Source organism: Pogoniulus pusillus, chromosome 15 (genome assembly GCF_015220805.1).
Source record: "Pogoniulus pusillus isolate bPogPus1 chromosome 15, bPogPus1.pri, whole genome shotgun sequence".
Classification (NCBI taxonomy): Eukaryota; Metazoa; Chordata; class Aves; order Piciformes; family Lybiidae; genus Pogoniulus; species Pogoniulus pusillus.
In genome coordinates, this window is record NC_087278.1 from 4,429,671 (window position 1) to 4,451,112 (window position 21,442).

Sequence of the window (21,442 nt, forward strand, 5' to 3'; positions counted from 1 at the left end):
AAGTCTATTTCATCTCACTCACCAGAGTTGAACACATTGCTCCTTGTGCTGTCCCAGGGAGCAGTGAGCAGAGCCTGTCCCCCTGCTCCTGGCCAGCCCTCAGATATTTATAAGCATTTATCAAATCCCCTCTAAGTCTTCTCCAGAGAAAAAATAGTGCCTGCATGCCTCCTGAGCTCAGCCCCAAGGAAACACCAGCCCCCTGCACCATGACAGTACTCAGATGCTAAACCTTTTTCCTTTCAATAAAGCACCAAACACGAAACTCTGTACTTTTCAACCCACTTTGTCTTTGTGAGCAGCGTGCACTGAATGCTCCTCTATCAAAGAGCAGAACGTGTTGTAGCTCATCTGCATACAGACAATAAAAGCCAGGCTTTGCTTGTGCCAGGGCAGTCTGGGACCAGAGCTGTTTGATCTGAGAACGCCTGCAGTGCTGCTCTGTTGGCTTTTAAATGATAGCTGCAGAGCAATTTACACACAACTTTCCATAAGACCCCTCTCTAAAAGGACACTTTGCAGCACAGCACAGACAGAAATTACAGGCTGCATGTCAGAAGCACCTTCAGCCAAGCCTATTTCCAGAACTGCCACAAAGAAATAAAATTTGTCAAGGAGATGAGTGCCTTTTTTTTGGCATATTGAAAGCTCTTAGGCATTAGGTCACAGATGGACACTGCCATAATTGCACCTAAAAGTCCTTTTCATTTTTCCCTCAGTAAGTTTGCAGATGGCACCAAACTGTGTTGATCTGTTAGAGGGTAGAAAAGGTTTACAGCAGGATCTAGACAGGTTAGACCTGTTGGGACAAGGCTAATTGTATGAGGTTTAGCAAGGCCAAGAACCAGGTCCTGCACCTGGGTCATAACAACCACATGGTAAGCTACAGACATGGAGTCATAACAACCCCATGGTAAGCTACATGCCTGGAGATACGTGGTTGGAAAACTGCAACTTGCAAAGGGACCTGGGCATATTGGTTGACAGTTGACTGAATATGAGTCAGCAGTGTTCAGGTGGCCAAGAAAGCCAATGGCATTTTGGCTTGGGTTAGAAACACTGTGGCCAGCAGGAAGAGCAAGGTGATCATTTCCCTGCAGTTGGAGCTGGTGGGGCTACACCTTTAACCCTGTGTTCAGTTCTGAGTCCACCTCTGCAAGGACATTTTGGTACTGGAGTGTGTCCAGAGAAGGGCAACAAAGATCAGGAAGGGCCTAGGACACATGGATTATGAGGAGCATCTGAGGGAGCTGGGATTGTTCAGCCTGGAGAAGAGGAAGCTGATGGGAGACCTCATTGCTGTCTACAACTACCTGAAGGGAGGCTGTAGCCAGGTGGGGTTGGTCTCTTCTCCCAGGCAACCAGCGACAGAACAAGGGGACATAATCTCAAGTTGTGCCAGGAGAGGTCTAGGCTGGGTGTTAGGAGGAAGTTCTTCCACAGAGAGAGTGATTGGCATTGGAATGGGCTGCCCAGAGAGGTGGTGGAGTCACTGTCCCTGGAGGTGTTCAAGAAAAAACTGGATGAAGCACTTAGTGCCATGGTCTGGTTGATTGGACAGGGCTGGGTGCTAGGTTGGCCTGGATGATCTTGGAGTTCTCTTCCAACCTGGCTGATTTTATGATCTCAGTTTTTCATGCTGATGTCAGCATTTCCTCATATATTCATGGACTGGCATGAGTATCAGAAACACATTTTTGTACTTCCACCTAAAACATCCCGCTGCAGATTACATCTACCATAATTTGCTAGACAAATTCAAGACATTGGTCTTAACCTAAAAGCTGAAAAAAATATGTTATCTAACCCTTAGAACAAGATGTTCTTTGCTACATTCTGAAGTAAATGTGAAAGACCCAACAGATCAGCTAACAGCTTGAAAGACTTCATGCACCGATGCCATCATTTTATAAACTGAACTGACTAAACTGTGTTGCCAGCAGGGCCAGGGAGGGCATTCTCCCCTTCTGCCTCGCTCTGCTGAGACCCCACCTGGAGTACTGCATCCAGTTCTGGAGCCCCCATTACAAGAGGGATGTGGAGATGCTGGAGCATGTGCAGAGAAGGGCTGCAGCAGCTCTGCTGTGAGGACAGACTGAAAGAGTTGGGGCTGTGCAGGCTGGAGGAGAGGAGGCTCCCAGGTGACCTTCTTGTGGCCTTCCAGTATCTGAAGGGAGCCTACAAAAAAGCTGGAGAGGGACTTTTTAGGCTATTAGAGAGTGACAGGACTGGGGGGAATGGAGCAAAGCTGGAGATGGGTAGGTTCAGCCTGGACATGAGGAGGAAGCTGTTGAGCATGAGAGTGGTGAGAGGCTGGAATGGGTTGCCCAGGGAGGTGGTTGAGGCCCCATGGCTGGAGGTGTTTAAGGCCAGGCTGGATGAGGCTGTGTGTAGCCTGCTCTAGGGTAGGGTGTCCCTGGGCATGGCAGGGGGGTTGGAACTGGCTGATCCTTGTGGTCCCTTCCAACCCTGACTGATTCTATGATTCTGTGAATTCACTGGTCTGCAGTTTGGGGATTTTTCACCACTTAATTTCATTTCTTTCTTCCATTTCAGAAAAATTAATCACCCAGACCACAAAACCATCCCTGTCTTCATTTGTTATGGAGAGACACAATCTACAAAGGCTATCTGTCATTTCATGAAAACACAGAACAAATGTGCTATATTTTGTACCAATCATTGCAAATCTCATTAGTTCTCAGAGTGAGAAAGATGAGATATTGTAAGACTGAGTTTAAAATTTAATTACAATGAATAAAACTAATTCAAGAGTCACTATCTTAAAGCTTATGTTGCTCTTGAAATGAATCTCTCTTTATGAAAAGGAAAGGCACCAACTAACAAAGCTAACTTGATTCACTTTCTTTTTTTCAAATCATAGAATGGTTTGGGATGGAAGAGACTTGAAAGATCATCTAGTTCCAGTGTCCCTCTGCTATGGGTAGGGACACCTTCCCAACAAGGAGCCCAGGTTGCTCAAGGCCTCATCCAACCTGGCCTCAAACATCTCCCGGGAAGGGACATCCACAACCTCCCTGGGCAACCTGTTCCCATGTGTCACCAACCTCACTGTAAAGAATTTCTTCCTAATCCCCAGTCTAAATCTCCCCTCTTCCAGCTTCAATCCATTCCCTCTCATCCTATCACTAGTGAAAAAGTCCCTTCTCAGCTTTCTTGTAGGCTCCCTTCAGGTACTGGACGGCTGCTCTAAGTTCTCCCAAAAGCCTCCTTTCCTCCAGGCTGAACAGCTCAAACTCTCTCAGCCTGTGCCCATAGGGGAGGTGTTTCAGCCCTCTGATCATCTTTGTGACCCTCCTCTTTACCCTCTCCCACTGTTTGATGCCCTTCTTGTGTTGTGGGCACCAGAACTCCAAGTAGAATCTCATGAGAACAGACTAGAGGGGGAGAATCACCTCCCTCATCCTGTTGGCCACACTTCTTTTGAAGCAGCTCAGGACAAGTTTGCCTTCTGGGATGCAAGTGCACATTGCTGGCTCATGTTGAGTTTTTCATCAACTGACACTCCCAAATCTTTTTCCTTGAGACTGCTTTCAAACAATTCCTCTCCAGCCTATATCTGTGCTTGGGACTGCCCTGACTCAGGCATAGGACCTTGCATTTGGCCTTGTTGAACTTAAAACATTATGTCACAAATGCCTCCCATTAAAAAGAGCAAAGAAAATAATAGTTAATAAAGAAACGGAAAAAAAAGGAGAATTAGGAGATCACTCCAAATGGAGTGTTTGATCATCATTCCAGAGAAGGGCAACAGAGCTGGTGAAAAGCCTGGAACACAAACCCTATGAGGAGAGGCTGAGGGAGCTGGAGGTGTGCAGCCTGGAGAAGAGGAGGCTCAGGGCAGAGCTCATTGCTCTCTACAACTACCTGAGAGGAGGTTGTAGCCAGGTGGGGTTGCTCTCTTCTGCCAGGCAACAAGCAACAGAACACGGGGAACACAGCCTCAAGTTGTGCTGGGGGAGGTCTAGGCTGGATGTTAGGAGGAAGTTGTTGGCAGAGAGAGTGATTGACATTGGAATGGGCTGCCCAAGGAGGTGGTGGAGTCACTGTCCCTGGAGGTCTTCAAGAAAAGCCTGGATGAGGCACTCAGTGCCATGGTCTGGTTGACTGGATAGGGCTGGGTGCTAGTTTGGCCTGAATGATCTTGGAGGTCTCTTCTAACCTGCTTGATTCTATGATCATAGGAAAGCTTAGCAATAATTGCACCATAATAAGCATGGATGAGGCACTTAGTGCCGTGGTCTAGATGACTGGACAGGACTGGGTGCTAGGTTGGACCAGATGAGCTTGGAGTTCTCTTCCCACGTGCTTGATTCTATGACTCTATGCTGTAGTGCCCTATTGCACCATAGGCAATAATAAGGAAAGTTCCATTTTAGAGGTATTTTTGAAAGCAATCCTTACAAGTAAGGAATTAGTCAGTACAGGACTCTGGTTGTAAACCAGGATAATTCGGGCAGCTCTTCACCTTGCCAGATGTCTGGAGAGATAGATGCTATGAAGTAGAAAAGAGCTACTGAAAGGGGAAAGGAATATAAAAGCTCCTTATAAAAAGAGAGAGCAGTGCTCGTTGCTATTCAAGCGCATTAGCTGCCATATCCTGTTTCCACTGACTGCAGTGGAAGCTTTAGCATTGACTTCAAACAGGTGCAAGTCCCCATGAGACCACAGGGAATAAAACGTACAGTCACGGCCTGAAAGCAACAGTGTGTGAAGTGTGGTGAGACAGGATATGTAATTCCAATCTGGTACAGAAGAAGTGATTTAAATGCAGTGCCAAGTAAGGATGCAACTGAAAAAAAACCCCAGACTTTTCTAAAGAGAAATTTGGCAAGCCTTCAGTCAGGGCTTCAAGAAAAGCAGAGGAATAAACCTCACAGAAATAAGAGTGCTAACCTATAGCTGGGGGAGAGAACAGGGGAGACCCAGAAGCAGCAATGAGCATCATCCTGCTCTGCAGCAATACAGTAGCATTTATTCAGGACACAGCTGCTGGCATGCCTTGGTGGATACTGCAGTTTGGGTCTGCTCTGAGAATTGGTGGGAGTTAGACACAAGTGCATTACACTTTGTTATTTATTCTCCTCTGTATTATCATGAGCATTTGAAACTGTTTGGGGACTTCTGATTGTTTGTGGTTTGTAGTTTAATTACATGATCTTCCAAGAGCAGTCTTAGGCTACATTCTTGCATGGCTTGAGAGACGCACAGTATCTTTGATTAATCTGATAAAGAAAGTAGCTGATATTAATCAGAAGCTGCTAAAAAATAGAGTGCTTATGCCAAGGGAAACTCCATGACTTTGGAATTTCTTTTCAGATGGAATCAGGAGAGAAAGATATGGAAAACAAAAAGTATGACTGAAATGGTGTCCAGAGAAGGGCGACAAAGCTGGTGAGAGGCCTGGAACATAAACCCTATGAGGAGAGGCTGAAGGTGCTGGGGGTGTGCAGCCTAGAGAAGAGGAGGCTCAGGGGTGACCTCATTGCTCTCTACAACTACCTGAAGGGAGGCTGTAGCCAGGTGGGGGGGGGCCTCTTCTCCCAGGCAACCAGCAATGGAACAAGGGGACACAATCTCAAGTTGTGCCAGAGGGAGGTATAGGCTGGATGTTAGGAGGAAGTTTCTGACAGAGAGAGTGATTAGCATTGGAATGGGCTGCCCAGGGAGGTGGTGGAGTCACCATCCCTGGAGGTGTTCAAGAAAAGCCTGGATGAGGCACTCAGTGCCATGGCCTGGTTGATTGGCTAGGGCTGGGTGCTAGGTTGGACTGGATGATCTTGGAGGTCTCTTCCAACCTGGTTGATTCTATGATTCTATGCTTCTATGAATATCAAAAAGTCTTGGTAGTAAACTACCTGGACAAGTACTACAGCAGGACGACTGAAGATGAGTATATCATTTTAACAACAGGTTTTGATGTGAAAATGATATTTTTTTAAATTACATAATGAAGTTTTAACTACATAATGAAGGGTTTTTTTTAATTACATAATCTTCCAAGAGAAGTCTTAGGCTACATTCTTGCATGGGTTGAGAGACGCACAGTATCTTTGATTAATCTGATAAAGAAAGTAGCTGATATTAATTAGAAGCTGCTAAAAAATAGAGTGCTTATGCCAAAGGAAACTCCATGACTTCAGAATTTCTTTTCAGATGGAATCAGGAGAGAAAGATATGGAAAACAAGAAGTATGACTGCAATGGGGGTAATAAATATCAAACAGTCTTGGTAGTAAACTACCTGGACAAGTACTACAGCAGGATGCCTGAAGATGAATATATCATTTTAACAACAGGTTTTGATGTGAAAATGAAGATTGAAGGCAACAGTTTTGAGGAGACTAAGGCAAGACTGGAAGAGGAATAGCAGAGAAGAGGTGAAGCAGCTTTTCTCTGATGGGTAAGTTTTAGGACTGAAAGGAAAACGTACCTGTGCCAGCATGGGAAACCCGAGGTTCCTGCAGCCATTGCAAGGTGTCAGCGCCTCCCATAAACCTGAAGGCCCACAAGTATTTTCTCCTGCATCATCATCTTCTTCCTCTCTTGGTGTTAGACATGTTGAAGAAGGCCTCTGTGCCTAAAGAAAGAGTACTTTGGAATTAAACAAAGTCACAACTTGTAAAGAGATACTTTACTTAATGAGAAGAATTTAGAAGACTCCCATTTAAATTTTCCAAAGGAGAAGTTGATGTTTTAATGCAAAGTAAGCACTCAACTCTTAAACTGCCATACAAAAATCACACTGTCTAAGGAAAATGCCTATAGATCTATCTGCAGCTACACTCTAAATATGAGTGAACAGCATTAATATGCATAACAAATCTTTTACTTCCAAATTTGCAAGTTTAGGGTATCCCACAGAAAACTCAGAGAATCACAGAAACATCCAGGTTAGAAAATACCCTCAGGATCACCAAGTCCAAACCAGAACCCTACTCTACAAGATTCACCTTAAATCATATCCCAAAGCACCACATGCAAATGACTCAAACACATCCAGGGTTGGTGACTCAACCACCTCCCTGGGCAGCTCATTCCAGTGCCTGACCACTCTCTCTGTGAAAAACTTTTGCTTAACATCCAATCTAAACCTCCCCAGTCTTAGCTTGAGGTCATTCCCTCTTGTTCTGTCACCAATTACATGTGAGAAGAATCATAGAATCAGTCAGGTTGGAAGGGACCACAAGGATCATTAGTTCCAACCCCTCTGACATGGGGAGGGACACCCTACCCTAGAGCAGGCTGCTCACAGCCTCATCCAGCCTGGCCTTAAACACCTCCAGCCATGGGGCCTCAACCACCTCCCTGGGAAACGCATTCCAGCCTCTCACCACTCTCATGCTCAACAGCTTCCTCCTCATGTCCAGGCTGAACCTACCCATCTCCAGCTTTGCTCCATTCCCTCCAGTCCTGTCACTCTCTGATAGCCTAAAAAGTCCCTCCCCAGCTTTTTTGTAGGCTCCCTTCAGATACTGGAAGGCCACAAGAAGGTCACCTGGGAGCCTCCTCTCCTCCAGCCTGCACAGCCCCAACTCTTTCAGTCTGTCCCCACAGCACAGTTGCTGCAGCCCTCTGAGCATCCTCCTGGTCCTGCTCTGGACACACTCCAGCATCTCCACATCTTTCTTGTCATGGAGGCTCCAGAACTGGATGCAGTACTCCAGGTGGGGTCTCAGCAGAGCAAGGCAGAAGGGGAGAATCACCTCCCTTGCCCTGTTGGCCACACTTCTGCTGCTGCAGCCCAAGCTCTGGTTGGCTTTCTGGGCTGCAGGTGCACACTGCTGGCTCATGCTGAGCTTCTCATCCAGCAGCACCCCCAAGTCCCTCTCCTTAGGGCTGCTCTCCAGCCACTCACTGCCTAACCAGCTCCAGCCTCTCCACAATGTCCCTTCAGGTAGTTGTAGACTCAACAAACTACACTATATCCCCAAGAAATATCCCAAATAACACAAACTAACAAGATTTTGGTTCAGCAGTCATCTATTGTGTTCAAAAAAGTATAGTTATATTACAGAAGGGGGGAAAGAAATCAATTCAATCAAAAGACAAGGTTTCAATTTTTATCCTGTATATACCAATGATAAATGTTTGGGCTTATTCTGTAGGGAGTAAAAAAAGGTTTACAAGGATCTGGTTTGCTTTTGGTTCATCAGCTGGAAGTTATGAAAGATACTGGGATAAGGAATTTGGTTGTAAGCATTAAGATGTCTGTCTTGGCTTCAGTAAAAAGAGAATAATGCTGATTTTTGCTAACACCTGTAAGCTGATTTTCTCTGACAGCCAGGAGGAGGAAGAACAGGTACTGCCCATCTCTTTATTCTGCCACATGAGATAGTCCACCCCAACTGAACAAAGTCCAGTGGCAACTTCTATTGACTTCAGGAAAAGGAGGAAGGAAGTTAAGCTGGTACTGAATTATTCTTAAAATCTCATGTTAAAAAAAACCTTATGGTGAGACCAACAAACATGTGAAGTTTACTCACAGCTTCATTCTTGGCCCATATTTACATTGCAATGTGTGAGAGTTGTCTAGCCTGGCTGACATTTGTGCAGCCTACCTGAGAGTCAGATACTAAACACTGTCCTTAGGAATTTTGGTCTTAGAATCATAGCATCAGTCACGGTTGGAAGGCACCACAGGGATCATCTAGTTCCAACCCCCCTGCCATGGGCAGGGATACGCTACCCTAGATCAGAGAAGAACAAGTCCTCTTTTCCTCTTTTTGGTCTTAAATAATCCTTCAGAAGGGACTGAGTTTTTGTCTGCCCAACACAACAGTGCTTGAGAGAGTGGCTGACCACATCTATTCATTTGGTGGTAACATTAGTTCTAAAGCACTGCTGCGAGGCTTATATGAAAGCAAACTCAAACCTCAAACCACTTAACTGTATATTATCTTAGTAAATTAAAGATAGAAACCTGTGGAGTCTGTTGCAAAAAAAGGTGAAGGGAAAGTAGGGAAAAAAGGAAGGGAAATGGAGAAAGATGAACATGAGCTCATGGAAGCTGTAAGAGAAGCAAAGGCAGCACACAGAGAACCTCTAACCCAATTTAGCATCTGAGGATCATCACAGGATCACAGGATCACAGGATGTTAGGGGTTGGAAGGGACCCAAGGAGATCATCCAGTCCAACCCCCCTGCCAGAGCAGGACAATACTATCTAACACAGATCACACAGCAACACATCCAGACAGGCCTTCAGAGTCTCCAGAGAAGGAGACTCCACAACCTCTCTGGGAAGCCTGTTCCAGTGCTCTGGGACCCTTACAGTAAAGAAGTTCCCCCTTGTGTTGAGGCAGAACCTCTTTTGCTGCCACTTACACCCATTGCTCCTTGTCCTATCCCAGGAAGCAGTGAGCAGAGCCTGTCCCCCACTCCTGGCAGCCTTCAGATACTCATAAACATTTATCAAATCCCCTCTAGGTCTTCTCTTCTCCAGACTAAAAAGCCCCAGGTCCCTCAGCCTCTCCTCATCAGCCATGCCCTCCAGTCCCCTCAGCATCCTTTTAGCCCTCTGCTGGACCCTCTCCAGCAGATCCCTGTCCCTCTTAAACTGGGGAGCCCAAAACCAAACAGAGTTTTTAACCTTTGATTCTTGTGCTACCTTCTCACATGAGGATGTGGTTGGGATACCACTAACTGATGTATAAAAAGAAAAAACAAACTTCTAAATTCTATTTCATCTCACTCACCAGAGATGAACACAACAAATCCACCTCCACTACTCTGCTGATGGCTGGAAAATGCTCGTGCCCTTGTTGCAGGCTTCGTTACCTTAGCCCTGCCTCCTGAAGTTAGGAGGATTTATTTACCTTTCATTTTAAAAGTCAATTGCTAAAACTTTCTTAGCATGATTATTTGCATGAGGTTATTTTGACAGGCGAGTGGGACCACAGAAAGTGTTGCCATAGCAACCAGTATTCTTACACACTATTATTAAAAGGGCTGGGTTAACTCTGCAGAGTGTGGGTCGTGAGAGACTGTTATTGCTATGGATTTGCTTAGACAAAGGGAGCAAACTACAGGTCTTTCCCTTCTAGTTATGATGCCATCTTCCACATTGGTTGCCCTAGGTTTCTGTTTGAAATCTCAGTGGTTTTATACCGGAGAATCAAGTGTCTCTTGCCCCCTGGAGCAAAAAGCAAAGAACTGCAGCAGTGCTATCTTCAGGAAAGCAAGTAACACACATCAGCTGTGACCTTAGAGCCAAGAGAAGTGAATGAAGACAAACGTTACAGAAAACCACAAATGCACCTTCTGAAAGTAAAACATACACAGACCTGACAGCAAAGAGAATTTTTCAATACAATTAAAGGAAGATGAGTAGTGAAATTCAACATATTTGAACTGTTTGAGGAGGATTTATGAATATTTAGCCATCGCATGAACAGAGTAGAAAAATTAATCATACCAAAATATTACTGAACAATATTTGGGATGAGATTTAACAAGGCCAAGTGCAGGGCTCTGCACTTTGGCCACAACAACCCCAGGCAGCACTACAGGCTGGAGACAGAGTTGCTGAGAGCAGCCAGGCAGAAAGGGACCTGGGGGTACTGGTAGATAGTAGCTGAACATGGGCCAGCAGTGTGCCCAGGTGGCCAAGAGAGCCAATGGCATCCTGGCCTGCATCAGGAACAGTGTGGCCAGCAGCACAAGGGAGGTTATTCTGCCCCTGTGCTCAGCACTGGTCAGGCCACGCCTTCAGTACTGCATCCAGTTCTGGGCTCCTTAATTCAAGAGAGATGTTGAGGTGCTGGAACATGTCCAGAAAAGGGCAACAAAGCTGATGAGAGGACTGGAACACAAACCCTATGAAGAGAGGTTGAGGGAGCTGGGGGTGTGCAGCCTGGAGAAGAGGAGGCTCAGGAGGGAAACTTGTTGCTGCCTACAACTCCCTGAAGGGAGGCTGTAGCTACGTGGGGTTGGTCTCTTCTCTCAGGCAACCAGCAACAGAAGAAGGGGACACAATCTCAAATGGTGCTGGGGAAGGTCTAGGCTGGCTGTTAGGAGGAAGTTGTTGGCAGAGAGAATGATTGGCATTGGAATGGGCTGCCCAGGGAGGTGGTGGAGTTGCCATCCCTGGAGGTGTTGAAGAAAAGCCTGGATGAGGCACTTAGTGCCATGGTCTGGTTGACTGGCTAGGGCTGGGTGCTAGGTTGGACTGGGTGATCTTGGAGGTCTCTTCCAACCTGGTTGATTCTACGACTCTACAATTCTATGATTCTATTCTATGAATAATCAAACACACAGGAGCAGCATGAGAGAGTTGTGTTCCTTCCTTCAGGTGTGTTTTCTATAAACAACTTGATAAAACCATGATCACAGAAATGCAAATGAATGAGGAGAAAAGGGAAATATTATGTAGTTAGTGTTTCTTGATCATTCAAAACAGAACACACCAATGACAGTTCATTAGGCACATTCCTGGAGTTAACTAACACTCATACACCTGGACTATCCAGGTATGAATAATATGATATAGGCTAATTTACAGACTACTACAGAGCAGGATTTGCTCCTCTCACACTGAATTACTGACTCCTGTCATCTTGCCCAGATTTCTATTACTGGTAAAGCACTATAAAAGAAGCTTTAGGAGAAATGTACGTGAGGGGGCAAGGAACAGGTTCTGTCACCTTTCTCAGCATTCCCCCTGCCAGAAGTCCAGTTCTTCTCAGACAACAGCTGCAAAGGGGTACGTGGGAGCTGCTGCAGCAAATGGAAGCTGCTTTTGGAAAGGGGAGGAAAGGAGTTAACAGCAGCATAAGAAAAAAGGAGGTCAGAAGTCCCCCAAATAGGATAGACTGGGTTTGCATACCCAGACACACCTGAAGGAGCCAGGTGAGACACAGAAAGATCCACAATGAATCCACTGACCTCAGACTGTCAGACAAGCCCCTGAACTCCCAATCTAGACCACCTAGTTTCCTGCTGTTCTCTCTCAGCCCTCATGCCTTTCCCAGAACTCCCTCCTTTTTCTATTTTGCTGTATAATTTAATGTTGCCTCCTTACAGATCCCTTGGATATGAAAATCTAATTCTGTGTGTGCTGCTGGGAAGCCTTGAGATAGCTCTGCAGGGAGAGTTTTAGTGAAAGCAGAGTTATTTATGCCCACTTCACAGAACAGAAGAAACAAATAGGAAGTATTTCTGTCACCCAAAGAAACACAGAGACAACTGAGAACTTTCTATTCATGTGGTCTTTGACTCAAAAAAGCAAAACTCACTGTAGTGATGAAATGCCACCTAGATCACTGTTGCTCAGTTAATTGAATCTGACATTATGAAATGTTGAAGTCAATATAAACTGTAACAGTAAGCCTCAAAAAGGCCAACTCTGCCTAAGCTAGAAGAGACATAGAATCATTCTGGCTGGGAAGAAAACTGAGTCCAACCACTATCAAACTCTACTAAGTCTCATCCTAAACCATGTCCCTCAGTATCACATCTTATATGTCTTTTAAACACCTCCAGGGCTGGTGATTCAGTCACCTCCCTGGGGAGCCTGTTAAGAGTGCCTGAGAACCCTTGGAGTGAGGAAGTTTCTTCTGATACCCAATCTAAACCTTCCCTGGTGCAACTCGAGGCCATTTCTTCTCATCCTATCGCTTGTTACTAGGGAGACCTTGCCACCTTGCCACAACATCCTCTCAGGTAGTTGTAGAGAGTGACATGATCTCCCCTCAGCCTCCTGCAGAGTAAGCAAGCCCAGTTCCCTCAGCTGCTCCTCACAAGTTCTTTAGACCCTTCACCAGCTCTGTTTCCCTTCTCTGGACTTGCTCTAGCACCTCAATGTCTTTCTTGTAGTGAGCAAGTTACACCTGAATACTGTACTCTAGGTGTGGCCTCCCCAGAGCTGAGCACAGGGGGGCAATCACTGCCTGTGCCATGTATTGCTGACCCAGGCCAGGATGCTGTTTGCCTTCATAGCTGCCTAAGTACACTGCCAACCAGCATCACCAGGTCCTTTTCTGCTGAGCAGCTTTCCAGCCACTCTGCTCCAAGCCTGCAGCATTACCTGGGGTAGTTATGACTGAAATACAGGATCTGTGGTCACATACAATTGGCCTTGGCCCATCAATCCAGCCTGTCAAGGTCCCTATCTAGAGTCTTCCTACCCTCAAGCTGATCAGCACTGTCTCCAACTCAGTGTCAGGTACAAACTTCCTGAGGCTGCACTCAACCCTTTATCTCACTGATAAAGTTATTATGGAGAATGGGCTGCAGTCCTCAGCCCTGGCTCCCCTGCTTGTGACCAGCCACCAACTGGATTTAACTCCATTCACCACCACTCACCAGGCCACTTTCTCTAGGAGGCTGCTGTGGGAGACAGTGTCAAATCCTCTACCAAAGTCTAGGAAGATAACACCAACAGCCTTTGCCTCATTCACTAAGCAGATCCTGGAATGGGTTGCCCAGGGAGGTGGTTGAGGCCCCATCCCTGGAGGTGTTTAAGGCCAGGCTGGATGAGGCTGTGTGCAGCCTGCTCTAGGGTAGGGTGTCCCTGGGCATGGCAGGGGTGTTGGAACTGGCTGCTCCTTGTGGTCTCTTCCAACCCTGACTGATTCTGTGATTCTATGATTCGCATAGATTTGCTATCACAATCACTCAACGTCTGTCTCCTGATCTTAGAGAACAAGCCAATATTTAGCAACACATGTAACTATGAATGCAGAAAAAAAAAGAAGAGGAACCCTAAAATGAGGGAATTAAATTGCATTTTGCATTCCTAAAAGTCAACAGGAAAAGAGAGCACCTTTGGTCCTAACTATGACTTCAGCCTACCAAGTTCACAGCCCAAGGAGCTTTACATCACGTATAAAACACACACCAAGTTTGAGCCTTCAAAAAGGTTGTCAGTGATTTCCTGACTACCACATGACTTCACCATCAAAGTGCAGCAGTTTAAGAGCTAAAGTTCCATTTTGGTTCTAAATCATAAAGAAGAGAGAGGAGCCTTCTGGACATTCTTTTGAATACAGAATGAATGAGCAGGGCATTGGTTGTGAAAGGAACCCATCACCCAAGGCAAGTTTTCTTTATGAATACCCTAAGTCATACAAAACTTCTTATTTCCTTTTACTTCCTCTTCTTCTGTTTTTAATAAAAACTGCTCTGCTTTTCACCTTGATATTTGTAAGCAGCCACTGCTAAGGAAAATGCAATTTAATTCCCTCATTTCAGGACACAGAAGAGACCTTCCTGTAGGAGCTGAGTGAAATCTAAAATCAGACATCAAAACCTTTCTCTACTTCCTGTACCCCTTTTTGTTCTCAGAAGTATGATTCATTTGCAGAAGTATGGCAAATGCCTCTTTCAGATATTATCCACTAGAGCAAGTTAGCACCATTGAAACCATGAAACATATGAATTAATATGACCTTGTGGTGGATTAACACAGCCCTCACAGCCAGCTAAAACCAATGCAGACCTTCATCATTTGCTGTTGTGTCACAGTTCTAGACACCAGTGTTACCTTTTCACTTGTCTTGCAGCATATCACTTATTCACAGGATCACAGAACTAACTAGGTTGGAAGAGACCTCCAAGATCATCCAGGCCAATCAATCACCTAACCCTTCTAATTAACTAAACCATGGCACTGCCTCATCCAGCCTCCTCCTAAACACCTCCAGGGATGATGACTCCACCGCCTCCCTGGGCAGGACATTCCAATGCCAATCACACTTTCCCTGTAGAACTTCTTCCTAACATCCAGCCTAAACCTACCCTGGCACAGTTTGAGACTGTGTCCACTTGTTCTGTCACTGAGTGTCCGGGAGAAGAGACCAAGCCCTGCCTGGCAACAACCTCCTTGCAGGTAGTGGTAGACAGCAATGAGGTCTCTCCTGAGCCCCCTCTTCTCCAGGTTGCACATCCCCAGCTCCCTCAGCCTCTCCTCGTAGGGCTGTGCTCAAGGCCCCTCACCAGCCTCGTCACCCATCTCTGGACACGCTCAAGCATCTCAATGTCCCTCCTAAACTGGGGGGGTCCAGGACTGAACACAGTACTCAAGGTGTGGTCTAACCAGTGCAGAGTACAGGGGCAGAATGACCTCCCTGCTCCTGCTGACCACACCATACCTGATGCAGGCCAGTATGTCACTGGCTCTCTTGGCCACCTGGGCACACATCCACCAGGCAGGCAGTCCAGGTAGACTACATCCACAGCCTTACCCACATCCACCAGGCAGGCTGCTTGGTCATAAAAAGAGAGCAAGTTGGTCAAGCAGGACCTGCCCTTGTTAAGAAAATAAGCTTTTTGAAATGGAGCAGCAAAGACAAAACCTGAGGACAATCTCCTTCTGCTAACAGAAGGTGGTAAGCAACCAGGCATTTGATAAGCTAAATGCTACCACTAACTGTGGAACAACGAAGTCAGCAGGAGCTTCCTTCTAAAGAAACAGCTTGTCAGAGTCTGGACCATGCAGATAGCTCACATGCTCCTAGCTGCAGGATTACAGAGGTGTACCCCTGCCTCTGCCCTGCAGCAGTCTAATGCTGCTGTGAAATACAAGCGAAAAAGCACAATCTACCATCCAATAACCTAATTTTACATCATCCTACTAACTAAAGAGAGGGAAACTCCTTTCGAATATCATCTACGAATCAGGAGGAGCAGGCTGTTGTGTGTGCCTGCTGCTCCCCCTGCAGCTGCGGCAGACAAGCCAAGGACCGAGGCGCTGGGACAGTGATGCTGTGCTCAGCGCTCCCCCTGCTGCTGCCCGTGCTGCTCCCGAGGGGAAACGCCTGATGGACCAAGAGGAGAGAGAGAACAGCACTTGGGCACGGAATGGTAGCACCGTCATTTACTGCTTTCTCACAGCATTCACCAAATGCACCCCTCTGGGATTCAGGAAGGATCTTGACAAGGACAAGGCTCCCGTAGAAGAGACAGGCAGCGTCTTACAGGCAGGGCAATGTTTTGATGGCCTGGGCACACCTTTCGCTCATCCCTTACAGCAGCCTTCTCTCTGCTCGCTGCGTTTCCATCTCCCATCCTCATTAGCTATCCTTTGCCTCGGGCTGCATGTCTCAGCCATTGTCACAAATATGCTCCTTGTTTACACTTCTTTCATAATGAGTCTCGTTAGTTTGACTGCACCTTCTGCATTCACCAAGGCAGTAACAGGAGAGCAGGGCTGGTCCTGAATGCTGGAGAAGCCTACACTGTACCTGTACCTGCAATAATCCCTGCGGGATGCCACATAGGTCACTAAAGCCTCTCCAAGGTGGTCACCGAGTTTGTGTTCTTTGTTTGCTGGTTACATTGAAAGAGTGTGCTGCAGAAGTGCTGGGCTACAACAGGACTCAGCAGGAGATACTCAGTGGCCATTTTCGGTGGTGCTCTGAAAATCTAAGCTCTGGGAGTCCCAGACAGGGACAACCCTGACCTTTAGACTGCTGCACATCAGCCAAGCTGCGTGGGATAGCATCTTCTGCCTGGGGCTCTAGCAACTCAAACCTTGTCTGCAGCTGCCACACACTTTGAACAGGGACAGGGACAATCCGGACCTTTAGGCTGCTGCACATCAGCCAAGCTGCACGGGATAGCATCTTCTGCCTGGGGCTCTAGCAACTCAAACCTTGTCTGCAGCTGCCACACACTTTGAACAGGGACAGGGACAATCCGGACCTTTAGACTGCTGCACATCAGCCAAGCTGCATGGGATAGCATTTTCTGACTGGGGCTCTAGCAACCCAAAACTTGTCTGAAGCTGGCACACACTTTGAACAGGGACAATCTTGACCTTTAGGCTGCTGCACATCAGCCAAGCTGCATGGGATAGCATTTTCTGACTGGGGCTCTAGCAACCCAAAACTTGTCTGAAGCTGGCACACACTTTGAACAGGGAGAGGGACAATCCTGACCTTTAGACTGCTGCACATCAGGCAAGCTGCATGGGATAGCATTTTCTGACTGGGGCTCTAGCAACCCAAAACTTGTCTGCAGCTGCCACACACTTTGAACAGGGAGAGGGACAATCCTGACCTTTAGACTGCTGCACATCAGGCAAGCTGCATGGGATAGCATTTTCTGACTGGGGCTCTAGCAACCCAAAACTTGTCTGCAGCTGGCACACACTTTGAACAGGGAGAGGGACAATCCTGACCTTTAGACTGCTGCACATCAGGCAAGCTGCATGGGATAGCATTTTCTGACTGGGGCTCTAGCAACCCAAAACTTGTCTCTAGCAGTCACACACTTTGAACTCAAGAACAGTAATGCCTGAACATGTAAAATCCCTGCAGTTTAAAGCAACAGAGGTATGGTAATTGAGTGTAACAGCAATGAAATTGATTATCTTTAAGTAAATATGATTTATTTACATACATGAGTGCCTCCACTATGGTGAGACCTCACCTGGAGTATTTTGTCCAGCTCTGGTGCCCTCAATACAGGAAGGACATGGACCTGACAGAGCAAGTCCAGACGAGGGCCACAAAAATGATGAGAAGACTGGAACACCCAGTCTATATTTAGACTGGCCATTAGGAAGAAATTCTTTGCTATGATGGTGGTGGAACACTGAAACAGGTTGCCCAGGGAAGCAGTGGAGGCCCTATCCCTGGTGACACTGAAGGTTAGGCTTGTTTGGACTCAGAGCAACCTGATCTGGTTTGGGATGTCCCTGCTTATTGCAGGTCTTTCATAGAACCATAGAATCAGTCAGGGTTGGAAGGGACCACAAAGATCATTTAGTTCCAACACCCCTGACATGGGCAGGGACACCCTACCCTAGAGCTGGCTGGCCACAGCCTCATCCAGCCTGGCCTTAAACACCTCCAGGGATGGGGCCTCAGCCACCTCCCTGGGCAACCCAGTCCAGGCTCCCTTCACTCTCATGCTGAACAACTTCCACCTCATGTCCAGTCTGAATCTCTCCACCTCCAGCTTTGCTCCATTCCCCTTAATCCTGTCACTCCCTGATAGCCTAAAAAGTTTGGACCAGATGACCTTTGAAGGTCCCTTCCAAGCCATTACACTCTATGATTCTATGATGAGAAGTACATGGATGTGCAGTTGCTGCCCCTCAGTGGGCAAGTGCCACTGACACTTAGCACCATAAGCACCCCAGAAACTAAACACTCTGCCTCCAGAGCAGGATCTGACAGCATGCAGGAAAGGTACCCTGGAAATAGATGACAAGCATAATGCACACTGAATAAGAGCACAATTTTAAGTAGAAAATAAGATTGCCAAATGAATGAATACAACTGTGTTTTATACAGGTATTTGTATATCCAAAGCAGTGCCACACCTTTCACTTTTTTAATTCATCCTTGGATATAACATAATTAGTGACCCTTAAGACAATTGTACCCCCCTGTACTACACTTCTAAAAGGATTCATGCATGCATTTGATGTGAAATGACCTAATTTTTAGGATTTAAAAACCTAGCAAGCAGCACTACAGGCTGGGGACAGAGTGGCTGGAAGAGTCCCAGGAAGAAAAGGGAGCTGGGGGGTACTGGTGGATAGCAGGCTAAAGATGAGCCAGCAGTGTGCCCTGCTGGGCAGGAGAGTCAATGGCATCCTGGCCAGGATCAGGAACAGTGTGGCCAGTAGGACAAGGGAGGTTATTCTGCCCCTGTACTCAGCACTGCTCAGGCCACACCTTGAGTGCTGTGTCCAGTTCTGGGCTACTCAATTCAAGAGAGATGTTGAGGTGCTGGAACATGTCCAGAGAAGGGCAACAAAGCTGGTGAGAGGCCTGGAGCAGAGCCCTGTGAGGAGAGGCTGAGGGAGCTGGGGGTGTGCAGCCTGCAGAAGAGGAGGCTCAGGGCAGAGCTCATTGCTGTCTGCAACTACCTGAAGGGAGGCTGTAGCCAGGTGGGGTTGGTCTCTTCTCCCAGGCAACCAGCAACAGAAGAAGAAGACACAGTCTCAAGCTGTGCCTGGTCAGGTTCAGGCAAGACGTTAGGAGGAAGCTGTTCACAGAGAGAGGGATTTGCATTGGAATGGGCTGCCCAGGGAGGTGGTGGAGCTGCCATCCCTGGAGGTGTTAAAGCAAAGCCTGGATGAGGCACTTAGTGCCATGGTCTGGTTGATTGTCTATGGCTGGTGCTAGGTTGGGCTGGAAGAGCTTGGAGGTCTCTTCCAACCTGGGTGTTTCTATGATTCCAATTAAATAGAAAACACCAGGCATAAGCTAGCAAAAGATACCTCTCTTCCATCACTAAAGAAAATCAGCATTTTTTGAGCCTCAAGATAGCCTTTGATTTACTAAAAAAGAACCATCAAAGCAAAAAAAAAAAAAAAAAAAACAACCATCCCATCAACAGGTTGTCGTTTGCAACTAAAAAAGATTGATCTTGGCTAATTGATTTTTCAGTAAATATTAAAGCTTTTGAACTGAGCCTGATAATTTTCACATGGAAAGTATTTAATCTCTCTATAAAAGCCACAACCAGGACGCTCATATTTAGTGATCTGATGTTTTGTAGGTCTGCCTGAAGTGCAACACAAAATGTATTTCAGGAAGAACCTTGCCTCTTTTCTAAGTTCTGTTTGATTTTGCTATGTGGGTGAAGATTTTCAAATGGCAGAGAACTGAGGAATTCAATCAATCAAAAAACTGCAGAGAGCAGAACACTAAAGTGCTTTCAGTAATTAGAATTTACCCATAGCAGGACGGTGCTTGTTAAGAATGGTGTTGCAGATGAGGCTCATAGAACTCTCATGTTTTAAAGCATATTGAGAGGAATACACTACACTACACTTGATCTTAGCCAAAAGGCCAAGAAGTGATAATGGCATCATGGCCTGGATCAGGAGCAGTGTGGCCAGCAGCTCAAGGGAGGTTATTCTTCTCCTGTACTCAGCACTGGTCAGGCCACACCTTGAGTGCTGTGTCCAGTTCTGGGCCCCTCAATTCAAGAGAGATGTTGAGGTACTAGAAGGTGTCCAGAGAAGGGCAGCAAGGCTGGGGAGGGGCCTGGAGCACAGCCCTGTGAGGAGAGGCTGAGGGAGCTGGGGGTGTGCAGCCTGCAGAAGAAGAGGCTCAGGGCAGACCTCATTGCTCTACAACTACCTGAAGGGAGGCTGTAGCCAGGTGGGGTTGGTCTCTTCTCCCAGGCAACCAGCAACAGAACAAGAAGACACAGTCTCAAGTTATGCCAGGGGAGGTCTAGGCTGGATGTTAGGAGGAAGTTGTTGTCAGAGAGAGTGATTGGCATTGGAATGGGCTGCCCAGGGAGGTGGTGGAGTCGCCGTCCCTGGAGGAGTTCAAGAAAAGCCTGGATGGAGCACTTAGTGCTATGGTCTAGTTGACTAGACAGGGCTGGGTGCTAGGTTGGCCTGGATGATCTTGGAGGTCTCTTCCAACCTGGTTGATTCTATAATTCTAAGATTCTATGACTCTGTGCTTGGTTTTCAGCATGCAATTAATGGGATGAAGTGCTTGAAGCTGCAATATGCACTGTCCTGGTTCAAAACAAAGCACTTAGAATCATAGAATCATCCTGTCTGGAAAAGACCTCCAAGATCAAGTCCTACCCTCTACCCAACACCTCCATGACCACTAGACCAAGACCTGACATATGCTTGGTTTGGTTTTTAACTTAGAACATAATTATTAAATGAGTTTGAACTCCTTGAAAGCTAAACATTTAATGCAAGCTATTTTTCCTTCAATCTATGGATTAAACTAGTTTCCAGAAATCTAAATTTCTAGTTTAATCTAAACTAATTGTCTTTATTTTATGGAAGTAGAGACTCTTCTAGGGTTTAGCTCCACCACCCTAATATCTGTATTTGGAACAGGATGCAATTGTCTTCCAAATTAATTTCTCCTTTCTAACATTAAGTAACATGTAGGGAAGCTGTGTTTTAAGCACGTGTCTAACTTTGAGCATGTACCTGGTACACTTAGAAATCACACACTCTGAACACTTAGTATCAACTGAGATGCTCAGTACCAAAATGCTTCAAGTGCTTTGCTTGACCAGGGAAAAAGAACTTGGTACACTGAAGTATAAAGTTCCAAGACAGAATCCAGCTGGAACAGACCCCAGGAACAGACTCTCCTTACCAGGAGAGCCTGCAGGAGCTGGGGCTCCTTAGCTTGGAAAGGAGGAGCCCGAGGGGTGACCTCTCTCATGTTTTAAATATATAAAGGGTGAGTGCCAAGAGGATGGAGCCACACTCTGCTCAGTGATGCCCAAGGACAAGACAAGGGGCAATGCATGGAAGTTCCATGGCAACACGAGAAAGTTTTTTCCCTGTGATGGTGACAGAACACTGGAACAGGCTGCTTGGGGTCGGTTGTGGAGTCTCCCTCTCCAGAGATATTCAAGATCTGCCTGAATGTGTTCCTGTGTGATCTGGTGCAGGTTATTATCCTGCTCTGGCAGGGGGGTTGGACTGGATGAGCTTTTGAGTTCACTTCCAGCCCCTAATACTCTGAATC

General features: G+C 46.5%; 1 protein-coding gene across 12 annotated transcripts in view; it reads right to left on the reverse strand.

Annotated features, from left to right (window-relative positions):
* ANKS1B (ankyrin repeat and sterile alpha motif domain containing 1B) overlaps positions 1–21,442 on the reverse strand; it is a 449,942-nt gene that overhangs the window by 409,169 nt on the left and 19,331 nt on the right. For all 12 annotated transcript variants that reach the window (XM_064154982.1, XM_064154981.1, XM_064154990.1 and 9 more), the window contains exon 2: positions 6,454–6,600. In XM_064154982.1, the coding sequence (XP_064011052.1) occupies positions 6,454–6,600 (147 nt within the window). The remainder of the gene's footprint in view (positions 1–6,453; positions 6,601–21,442) is intronic.